Genomic DNA, 12000 nt, shown 5'->3' with positions numbered 1-12000 from the left:
AGCAGTGTAGGAAAAAACTGTTCATAAAACATGGAAAAGGGTGGGAACAATGAGACATAATTATAGTGATGCAGGGAGTACACATAGTAGAAATGTTTGAAATAAGAAACAACAAAGACAACAGAATCTACAATTAATGCCATACCATCCATCATCCCAACACATCTCCAACACAGGTCACAAGGACAAGAGTGAAACAGCAATCAACACACCCACACAAATAATTATCCCCATAAATGTAGAAGCCACTCAGCCCAAAATAATTGCACTACCTGGGGTGTGATCTGCCTTAAGAATGCTCCGAAATGTCTGAGGAGTGAGTTGAGAAAACAATGGAAGGTGGGATAATTACAGAGAAAATGAGGCGATGAACTCAGTGGTAACTCCCACTGAGCAGAGGAAAACAAACTGGAAAACATGTCACACACACAGAGAAGAAGAGACAGCAGGCTTTCAGTACGTTGACTGAGCAGGCTTGAACGTGCCCATCGTGGCTAAAGATATCTGTCAGCAGCACCAGAGGAGAACATGCTCATGGGAACTGGATGACCTGTTGTATTCGTACTGTCTATACCACGTGCACTGTGCAGTGCTGGCTCTGCCTCCACTTGTTGCATCTAGACACCTAGTGGGTTGATACCTTGTGTGTGTGTGTGTGTGTGTGTGTGTAATAGAGAGATTACTATACAGGAGCGCTTTGGAGCCGGTTGTTCATTTTCTTAGTGTCTAACAGGAAGCAGTGAAGTCCAGTTATTTTCATCTGTTGAATAAATGGAACTGCTGGATCCAGACACACTTAATTTTATATTCCTGTCACCATCTTATTTTAGAAAGGACTACTGAGAGGTAAAATCCAAGCAGCAGACAGAAACAAGTCTTGCAGGAAATTGTTGGAGGTGGGGCGCAGCAAGGACACAAGTTGGCACAGCGTCTGGCGGTTTTTCTTTAGGTTGAAGAAAAGCAAACATGCATGGAAAAAAAAGGGATAAAGCACATATAATGTGGAAAGTGGAACTGACAAGTGAGGATGGCTGGATGGAAGTTGTTATTAGAGCCATTTGGCTACTGGGGTAGCCGATGTATAAGCAGTGGGGCAGAACAGAAATCCTGCAGTGAGGCACTGCATACTGATGACCTTGCTTTAACGGCTGGATCGGCTCTCCGGCAGTTATTCATTAAGGTATTAAAGGAACACAATCAAGTCATTTGTGTGGCCTTCTGTTTCAGGCTGTTTTTCTTCTCTCTGTACTCTGCTTTTTCGCAGGGGAGACCAAACAGAATGCATGTCAATGAATAAATCTGAGGGCGAAGAAAAGTGGGAAAACGGTCGGACCTGGGCAGCGAGCTGAGGCCAGCTGTTGGCCCTCCTTCTGAGCAGAAAAGAAGTAATTAATTGCGGAAGCAGCTCATGCAGGAGCTAATTCACTTTCAGGACAGTTTGATATATGAATGAACATTCAAATTTAATCTACCTGTGTTGAAATTAAAGGAGGATAATAGCAAAGAGCACTTGATATAATGGCTCTTTTCTTACAAAGTGCCTGCCATTGAATGGTAAAGAATCCCAGCCAATTGGCCTCCTGCTGAAGAGTAGGGGCGCCCCCTTGTGTCAGCATTAGACAGAAAACACACTGAAACCAGAAAGTTACTAAGACTAGTTTTATTGCCATCTATATGTACATGTTTTTTTCCTCTTTTAACATTGATATAGCTTAAAGCAATAGGATCACTGTGTAAACCATGAACAGAATACAATGAAACAAGGCAAGTTTTTTTTTTCTACACCAATACAACGATGTGTTGTCTTCTTACAACACACACTGTTTAAGGCATGTCCTCTCTTTCATCTAACATGCCTGCATTTAGAACAGCATTTATTTGTAAAGCCCATCTAAGCAGCAAGTGTTAATGGAAATAGTGCTCGATCATAGAGAGGCAGTACAGTACTGCATCACATGATTGGAAGTTGACACACAGCATCAAGTAAACTACAGCTGATTATCTGCTGGGTTGTGCGACTCTATGCTGGCTCTATATGAGATCATACTGTATAGTGGTATAGTAAGTGGGGCTATCTACACCAACAAGTAGTCCCCAAAAATAGGTCTGTGTTGCCATAGTGACACCGCCTAGGGTAAACTCTAACACAGAGGAGAAACGGCACTGACATGTTTAAGAGACAAAGTAACACACTAAAAGGTCCCATGGATGGAGTTACTGCCTCATTTCAGGACAACTAAACATATTACACGGCGATTAAACACACAATCACAAGGTCGTTGTATTGTCACACAGATGATTTTGACGATCAATAGATATTTACTACGTTAAGATGACAGGAGCAGAGCAGAGGAGATGAGATAGCAAACCATTTCCTTAACTGTGTCAGGTTTTGTGATTGTTATGAGCAACAGTGGGAGCAGCACAGATTATTGTGTGTGTGGATGATCCATCAGAGGTCTGATAAAAATGAGTTACAACACATTTTGACAGCTCGTCTTGTAATACACATGCTAGAAAACAACCTCATTATACAAACATCAAAGCATCCAGAGAGCAAAGTATCCTCCCAAGTCTTCATAAAAGTAGAAAATTGAAAACTTCATGTGGATTAATGGAATGGATTAATGAACACCCAGCATCTATTTAGCTGAACAGAGCTCAACAGAAGATAATTAAACAGTTTCACTGGGGTGGCAGCAAGATTCCTCCTTCCTCTGTTTACTGGGAAACATTACAATAGAAAGTGTCTAATAAGTGCAGGGTGGCTTGGTTTACTAAATTTACTGCTATCCCACAGATATTAGCTGTTGATGCTTGTGCAGCAGCAGGCTTTGGTCACTCACTCACACAGCACCACCTGCTGTGGATAAAAAGACCAGTTTGTTATGTGTGAGTCTCTAGCAATTTTCTGTTCCGGGGGTGGTCATGCAAATTACCATTAGAATAGTGTGTTGTTTTTAGTTAAATCAAAAGTGCAAAAACCTCATTTTAGAATTTAGTCAATGAGCAGACACAGAGTAATAATGGGTGACTATCATAACTTCTACAAATTAAATAGCGAGTAGATTATTTTGGGATCATTTAATTATGCCACATTTAAGCTCAGCGGCGAAAAACATGGGAATAGATTACTCTGACATTACTAAAAGAGGCACACAAAATAAAGCTTAGCAAGCAAACATTACAAACTCAAAAAGTTCAATCCATTAACAAAAACAGTCATCGTGAGTTACGTCACTTGTGGGAATGCAGAAACAAGTGTGTTTCTTTTGGAGTGATTACATGCATGCACAGACAGCAGCACACAAACACACTCCGGTCATAACAAACAGTAAGAAACTCATTACACTAACACAGAGTGACCGACAACTCTAGATGTAGGAGACTCCTCATTTCTCCTCTCTTGGCGTCCAGAAAATGATCACGACTCCCCTGGATGCTGACAAAACAAGTTAATTCACAAATGTTATATCACTGAAGTTAGACTGACTGGCCGACCTTAAATCTGTCAGCCAATGAGTATGTGAGGTTCAGTCTGTGCTCTCCTGGCCCATCTCGACTTCCTCGTCGCCAAGCAGCGTTTCTGGTGCGGCTCCTTCTCCCTGGAAGAGCTCCTCCATCAGCTGCTGACCGGCGCTGCCGGCCCGCGATGCCCACAGAGCAGCACCCTCCCGCAGACCCAGTGAGCGCAGCAGCCGTGCATAGTCCAAAAATGCAGCCTCGATCAGTTTATGTGCAAACAGATTAAGGAGAACTCGGGTAATTTAATGGGACTTTAAAACAGTAAAAACAAAAAGGGCAGCGCAATTCAATTCTCGCACTGATTTGTAGGTTTTACCTGCTGAGATCCCCTTTAAATGCAAATGCATGAATGTTGGTGGCTTGAGTGGTCAATGGGTGTCAGTGACTGGACTGATTTGAGCTAAGGGAATTACAGTAAGTGTATTCAGCCTCTATTCCACACTGAGCTTCATATTTGCTTATGGTCAATGAGTTGTAGTAGGTCACACACATAGTGCCTTGTGCTTGGACCTGTGCTTGAATTTCTGGAAAATAGAGCCTTTTATGTTGGTTTTCCACGCGCGTGTCACCCCCTTGTATTGAGACTAACGCCAACATTAAATTGTATGTTTGGTAGAGTTGATTTATCCAGCAGCAACAGTAACTGGGTGACCATAAGGTTAACTTCTCATAGAGTTGAGGATGCTGCAAGCTGCTGTAATCTCCACAGTATAAGTGTGGGAGACCATGTCATTTTCTTTCTTTCTCTCTAAAGTGTACTAAGAACAAAAAAACAAACAAAACAAAAATAAGCACAAATAAAACAGATACCGCGCATGGTATTCACTCTTTTTGAGGATAGACATACACATTGTTAATTATCAACGCGTATTTTTAAAAATGCAGAGGTTAAAGTTGGCATAATATACACGCATCAAATTTATACAGATGCAGTAGTTGGTTTGATATCAGTTTTACCGGTTTAGGACTGATGCAATATTTTTTCAAAGTTTAGGTGGAAAAAGTTCTCTTATGAGTCAGCACCAAAACTGAGCTATGTGATGACAGTGTGATATTGGCTACTGGGAACATGTGAAATGTAGCTGGATGTGCTCTCAGGAGCATCTAAATTGACTTTCATTGTGAAAAAGTTTTCTGCTATTGAGTGCATGTCTGTAGCATAGATGGACAGAGGTAGCTTGGCTGCTAACCCTGGTTATAAATGGCCCTCAGAGGACAGTAATGGGTTTTCAAAAAGGATATTGGAAGAGTCATTGGCCTCCATCACCCCATACTTCAGACAGGCTTCGATGAAGAGGGCGCTGCGACCAAAGTGCCTCATGCTGCCCAGAAGATGGAAGGAGGAAGAGAAAGACACAGGCCGTAGGAGGAGGTGAGAGCTATTGTCAGTAACCAGCAACATTCCTGCCTCTATGCCTGTGATTCTAATATATACAATACATCAACCCTGTCGTCCTGATGCCTCACTAACTCTTTGTGAGAGCCTTTTGCCGACAGAGGCATCTTAGGATAAAAGGTGTTACGGTGGAGGACAGGAAGACCAAAAGCAGACTGATGCTGAGGTAAAATATTCAGGTTCAGATTATACCATATAATGTAAAGTGTCCTTCTATGTACTCGGTGGGAAAAAGAGAGGAAGAAACTGAGAAACCCGCAAGTGTTTAGGATTCTAATTGTGAATGGAAACAAAGAAGAGGAAAGTCTAACAGAAAAAGTCACTGGGTAAATTTGAAAAATGAAATTGGAGAATTAAAACAGGGAAATATTAATGCAGAGAGTAAAATGTGAGACTGTATTTGTGTGGTTGGCATTAACACGGGATTATTAAACACACGTTTGTGCTGTGTATTTTAAAATTCAACACTCAAGACCTGGGTTTTTGGATGATGTCAGACTATTTTTTTTATATCTGAACATATTCAGTAGTCCTGGTTCTTACCTGTGGAGCATCTCTCCTACTTTGTAAAAGCAGCCCAAGGAGAGCAGCACCAGTATGGCTTTAGATTTCTGGTTGACCTGCGAGGAGCACAGGTGCTCTGCCCAGCGCTTCAGCACATCTGAGCTCTCTGCTGGGTTCAGACGTACCTGGAGACAATATAGATGGTGAATTAACGTGCTGTAACAATAGAAGGAACGCACTTACACATTTATTCATGCACATTTTTTAGCATTATTGCTTTGATGTTTTTATGTTTTCATTTAATGCTGGGAGATAGTCAGGCAATATAGAAATTAAAAAATGTAAATTTACACAACTACGCAACATTTAACCCATCCCCAGCATTCATGTGCCTACTCACACACTATCCAAACATTACACAGAATCTAGTGTTTCCTGTTGATGTACATCGTCATGCTGAGTTACCTTAGCCAGCCAGGCGGCTCGGTTCCACTCCCCGTAGGTCTGCAAGTAGCGGCAAGCATCTGCAGCCTTGTCAATCAAACACAACAGCTGTACTCCCTCTGTTAAACCACAAACGGGGAGATTTAGTACACATATGAGATGTACAATGAAGTGATGGTCTATCGGCACAAAATGTGGCAATCTCTGGTCAGAGCTGAATATCTGCAATACCCACAACCTGCTACCTACCTGCTAGCTTGCCGTTAGCGATCATGTTGGTGGCCACTAGTTTAATGGTGGACTGTGAGGGTCCTGAGGAGGTGATGGTGGTCACCAGGCAAGCCTTGAGTGAATCACAGTAGTAGCTGGTGTTGTCTGCGCTTGTCTCCAACAATAACTGTACTGCACGATCCGTCTGAGAGCAATAACAAAGAGATGACTGATGATGTAATGACTGAGAGAGGAAAAAAGGGATTTCTGAACAAGACAGAATTGCAAGGGGAAATAATGTTTATTATCTTGTTTTTCATCTGGTATAGATGAAGGCTCAAACTCAAGCTGGGTCAGCTCAGGCTGGCCTCTGCTTTCTGCCTTTTAGAGGACTGTCTCTCCGACACAGCCTGCTGATTACAGCTTGTGATTAGAGGGAGAGTGGTGACATTGAGAGGGGAGAGAGGTGACTCCAGTCCCCTCAGGCTGAGACCCCAGGAATACAGAGGCAGCACTTATAGTCTATCTTGCTCCATTAGGCATTACGGCACTCATATCACAAATATATTATTATGAAAATATGCATATACTGTATGCACAGCTAGACAGTGTGCAAAATGCACTCATATTTAATTTCCCAATGAGATGTGAGAGGTGAAATAAAAAATTAAATCATCACAGACATAACTGTACAGTACATAACTGGACATGCAGAGTGCAGTACTTACCTGACCCAGCAGGAGGAGCTGGTCAGCACATTTCTTGGTGTGTTCATAACTGGAGCGCTTCACCTCCTGCAGGTGAACCCGATCCAACTGGAACTTCTGTAGAGCAGTTATAAGTTCACTTGCTTTGTTATTCACACAGCTTCCAAAGATCCATGGAAAAACTAGAATAATATACAGCACAAGACTTTAAAAAAGTAATGATGAGCAAGAAAAAGAGGTGGAGGAATATTATAGTAGCAATATAGAGTCGAGAGATGGAGAGCATAATTATAAAGTGTTTAAAATATTCAGGAGTTTTCGCAGGGTTTCTGGCATCAGCCTCCCATACTGCCTTTCATTATTGGTGGCTTTTTACACATTATTTCCTTACATGTCCCCCAGTGGCAGATTATATTTTCAGTGAGTAGATGATAGACATGCAACATAAAAAACAGCAATAGATCCCTCAAAGAATGAGAGCTCATCCGTTTTAGAAGAGGGCTAGAGGGGGAAATGATAAAATGAGTGGTGGGAGAACAGCACAGTAGAAAATGAGTTACATACGTTGTGTGGGTGTGTGTGACTACTGTATATCTACCACTGAAGCTTTACTTTTTTAGTACTTTATTGTGACAAATTCTTCTGCGAGTCCCAGCTCTGGGGATAAATCCTTGCAGAGACACCAAATGAGTTTAGTAACTTCAGAGCCATGTCCTCTGTATTGGAGTTTTAGATATTAGTAATTAAAGTCAGCCTGCTGCCACTGAAACTGTTCTATGACAACAAGAGCCAAACTCTGCTGCAGACTGTCTGGGTAGCTCTCTGCAAGTCCTAACTCTGTGATCACTGCATGGTCCCTAATTAACAGGAAGTTAACATTAAGCTTCCTCACGGCCAGAATGGTCTATGATCCATCCGCGAGTCTGAAAACCTGAAGAAAAGAATTGACAGGCTTATACTGTAAGAGACCTTTCAACAGAACCTCTGCTGAGTGAAATTAGACTGTTAAATTCACAGATTTCACCTTGTGCAAATTCAAACTTCTATGGTGACTAAAGGCTACTTTTCAATTTTTCAATTAAATTCAGTTTTATTTGTATAGCGCCAAATCACAACAGAAGTAATCTCAAAGGCACTTTACAGGGTAAGGCTTACAAAATATGTGGGCTATCATCTGCCTCGACCAATACAACTCTACAAACCACAGGACTAATGGGCCACTTGTCGAGGTGTCATTAGACAAGACCCCTATAACCTATAAAAAACACTGATATATACTATCTGGCAGCTGTCTAACCATAATTTGTCCAAGGGGATCAATAAAGTATGTCATTATTATTATTATTACTATTTAAAGGCAGATGTCTGTTCAGTGCTCTGCGTGTCAGCCATGTCGATTTGCAGAGAGACGCAGGCAGACACAGCAGACAAGGACCAATCAATGTGCATCTTCTGAGGAAACTTTTCTAACACTTTTTAGAACAAACTGAATCAATAATTAAAGATATTAAACTTGACTCAGGGTATTCTTTATTATGGCCTTGGACACTTGTTCAGCTATGTCATTAGCAAGTTGCACTGATGCAAACTATGACAATGATAAATATTGAGTGTACTCTAGAGTAGGTTAGATTCATTGAAAGGAAATGTTAGGGGAAATGAATGTTGTGAGGACAGAAGTGAAAGATGGGTTTGGACCTCAAACTGTGAGATACTTCTCCTGAAGACTGGGCTTATTTAGACACTGAAGGAGGAATGTTCTTTGTTACTGAGGTGATTTTGAGGACACTGTGGATGACAGGCTGGTGCCATGCTTATTTGTGCATGGTCTGACTCGAGGATATGAACTGTCTCTGGAAGACTCCTTATGGGATTTATTAAAGCGCTGACTGCTGCAATCATGTATTTGTCTCTACTGTCTTGGTTTGTTGTAAACAGAAAAAGCACATTCTCTTCTTATTCTACTGACCTGAAAGTAAGAGCTCTCACACAGGATGTCATGGCAGATGTCCAGGTGGTTCTGAGGTGACGAATGGGTTCCTTCGCTTTGGGCATGGGCTTCTTCACTTTTGGACACGCTTAGCTGACGAGCCTGGGCAAATGACTGGAGGTAGTGGGACGCCACTGTCCAGAATTGAAGGTCTGACTCATCCCCAAACAGCCTGTAGTTTACCACAACAGATGAGATGTCAGCTAAAAGCTGCATACCACTGGACTAATGACCATAGTTCCTGTATCTCCTGCCTCACTTGCCACCACCCTCTGTCCACATCCAGTGCTTTTTCTTCCATTGTCTACTTCGCTCAGACTTCTTTTAGCCTTTCTGCACAGGCACACAGCTGTTGCTAGGTTACCTTGCCTCATTGACAATGCCATGAAAACTTGGGACGGCTGAATGCAGAGACGTAATCATGAGCTCTCTGTGAGAGCTCAGTCCCAGCGCTCATGGAACAAAAAGGGTCCTTGGGACTTTCCAGGTAAATCATGGCTTAATAACAGGATGCAAACCAGGGAGAAGATATTGCATTTTTCCATAGTCTGGCTGCTCTAGATTTGTCAGATGCTCGAGGGAAATGAGAACTAGAGCAGAGACGAGATCAGAGTTGCTGACACCAGCTCTCATGTCGGGCTTTTTTTGTGGAGATACAGAATCATGGCTGTATAGTTATAGCGAAAATAAACCCTGTTATTTTGGCAGATCATTTGACAGTTTTAAAACTCAAATATTCAGCTGCACATTGTCTTCATAATATTGCACATAATATATCACGCTTACCTTCCTCATTACACTATATATCATATATCAAACTTTATATAACTATATGTTTATATTAAGATTCTACATAATCATTCATAGTAAACCAGTAGAGTGTACCAGTAAGTAAGTTTTTATTTTGAAGCTACTCAGTAACTCACTCATTAAACTAATAGTTACAGTGAGGACAGACATACTGTACTGTGTGTGTGTGTGTGTGTGTGTGTGTGTGTGTGTGTGTGTGTGTGTGTGTGCGTTGTCTGAATGTTGACAATATAATCATGCTGGAGAACCAGGAGACTCTCATAAACAAAGAGCAATCTGTACCGACAATAAACAGTGTTAACTCCATGCTGAGTTGTAACTTACCGTGAGACCAGGAGGCAGCGTTGCAGCAGACTGAGCTCCGGGTCCTGTAGCACACTCTTCATATCACTGGGGAGCCAATCAGAGATAGACAATCACAACACAGTCAGCGCCAATTACACTCCTCAAACAGAGCAGGCCCAGCGTGGCTCCTACAGGAGACTACACTTATCTGTCAGCCCACAGATGACATGCTCTTTGGGCCTGTTGTCTAAACACAAAGGACCATGGGACTACAGGTGCCCAAGCCAAATAAATATTAATAAAAACTGACACAAATTCTGGCAAAAACACATATTGTACAGTGCTGTGGGAAAGTCTTAGCCCACTGTAGGATTTGTTGTTTTGGCAATGCTATTATGACGATATATATATTTATATATGGTTTCTAGAAAACATAATGGGAAATATGCACACAGTATAAAAAATAAATAAATAAAAAATCTGAAAAAACTTGCTTCTGTGACTTGTGCATCAGGAGAAATATGGAGAGGTAAAAGACAAAAACAGACAACAAAGTTAACAGAGTGGAAGAGAGATTAGAGAGACTCCAGCAAGAAGTCCAGCAAGGACCTGGCTCAGCATCTAGCAGCTTCATCTGCAAGTTGATCCTTCCATAGTCCAAAGAAGCTTGATGAAGAATGAAAGTCAAGAAACCGCTTTCTACCAGTTTCGGGTTATTCTAATGTAGAAACTGGGAAATAACAATATATGACCATCACAGCATTGCTACAAAACACATCTAATGGCCCAAGACCTTTGCACAGTTCTGTATATACATGCAGCAGTGGATAATCATTCAGGCTTGCTCCGTGACATTAATCTGAACTCTACTATATACAGTACAGTGTGTAAGACAAAGCAATCGTGTAATAACCCACTTAGACAAGGAGTTGAGCTGCTCCTGGATCAGGCCTTTTATCTCGTCTTTCTCATTGTAGTCTCTGAAACACAGGGATCAAAGTCAGTCAAACGGCTCCTCTCGTGTCATCCTATAATAAAACCTGACCTGATGTTAAACAGAGAGCTGAGTACCCGCTTGTTGAGAGAAGCTGATCTGTGGTGTCAGGCATTAATAGATAACTCTATTCGAACATTTTTTATGCTGAGGTCAGGTACCATCCCACGAGCGCAGCTAATGCAGCTGCCTGACTTATGATAAGATGTGGCCTTAATGAAAGAAACACAGAGGCAGCTGGTTCACTTACACTAGCAAATTAGTTCTTTTTTTTAATGATAGTAATAAACCAGAATGCCTGGGTGGTTAGCAGATGTTATGGTGACATAAGAGGAATCATCATAACAACAGATCTTATTCCTCAATGGTGACAAATTTATTTAATATTATACTGGGTCTTATGAAGGATTCTGTCTTGCAAATCGAATTTATGTACAACTCCACATTTTATACAATACTAAACACAAGTACCTTGGATCATTCCTGCTCAGAACTAATTCTAGATTGTAAATGATAAATAAACAGAAATTATAAGAAATGTTTGGCAGCACAACACATTTCTTCTTATTTTGTATGATTTATTGAGAAGTGTACCACATACTGAATATGGTAAGAGAAACAGAAAATTGAAAGCCTGTCCACTTCCCCAGGCTGAACAACCATTGGGCATGTTTAAATGAAGTCGAACCTAAAGCAGCTCTGCTCACTCACAGATGCATGCTGCATGGATATCAATAATTGAAACTACTGTGGCCACTATCAATGTGCTGCTCTGTTTGTTTGCTCACCACGTCTTGCTTTGAGGATAACTGAGGATACTTTAGATTTTTATTTTATGGGGTGTATCCAGCTGCAACAAGTTCCAGTACAGAATTGGGCTAAACCCAAACAGTCATTTTAAAAATACACTGCTCAGATGCTAATCTTGCAAACTGACTAAAGGCAATCGTTGCACAAAAAACATCTATTGTTGATGTTTTATTCTTCAATATACTTCACTTAAGATGTTTTAAACTCTCCTTTTTCACAACACCTCAGTGTGCAGAAGAAAAACAGAAAAAAACGTCTCTAGTTGCTTTTGTTGGTTTGTATTCGCACATTTGCCATGTTTTTGTGACGTTCTCCAGGCTGCTCT

General features: G+C 41.3%; 1 protein-coding gene across 1 annotated transcript in view; it reads right to left on the bottom strand.

Moving 5' to 3' along the window:
* Window positions 1–1643: 1643 nt before the first annotated feature.
* wdr11 (WD repeat domain 11) overlaps window positions 1644–12000 on the bottom strand; it is a 50014-nt gene continuing 39657 nt past the window's right edge. Inside the window, exons 21-29 of the mRNA XM_026354740.2 lie at window positions 10789–10851; window positions 9911–9976; window positions 8756–8948; window positions 6808–6903; window positions 6119–6284; window positions 5891–5988; window positions 5465–5610; window positions 4768–4847; window positions 1644–3736 (exon numbers count right to left, since the gene is read on the bottom strand). Coding sequence (XP_026210525.1) covers window positions 3534–3736; window positions 4768–4847; window positions 5465–5610; window positions 5891–5988; window positions 6119–6284; window positions 6808–6903; window positions 8756–8948; window positions 9911–9976; window positions 10789–10851 — 1111 coding nt within the window. The 3' untranslated portion in view covers window positions 1644–3533. The remainder of the gene's footprint in view (window positions 3737–4767; window positions 4848–5464; window positions 5611–5890; window positions 5989–6118; window positions 6285–6807; window positions 6904–8755; window positions 8949–9910; window positions 9977–10788; window positions 10852–12000) is intronic.

The sequence above is a fragment of the Anabas testudineus genome, chromosome 15 (genome assembly GCF_900324465.2).
Source record: "Anabas testudineus chromosome 15, fAnaTes1.2, whole genome shotgun sequence".
NCBI classification, from domain to species: domain Eukaryota; kingdom Metazoa; phylum Chordata; class Actinopteri; order Anabantiformes; family Anabantidae; genus Anabas; species Anabas testudineus.
Note: the sequence above shows the minus strand (reverse complement) of the source record. Positions and strands in the feature narration are given on the sequence as shown.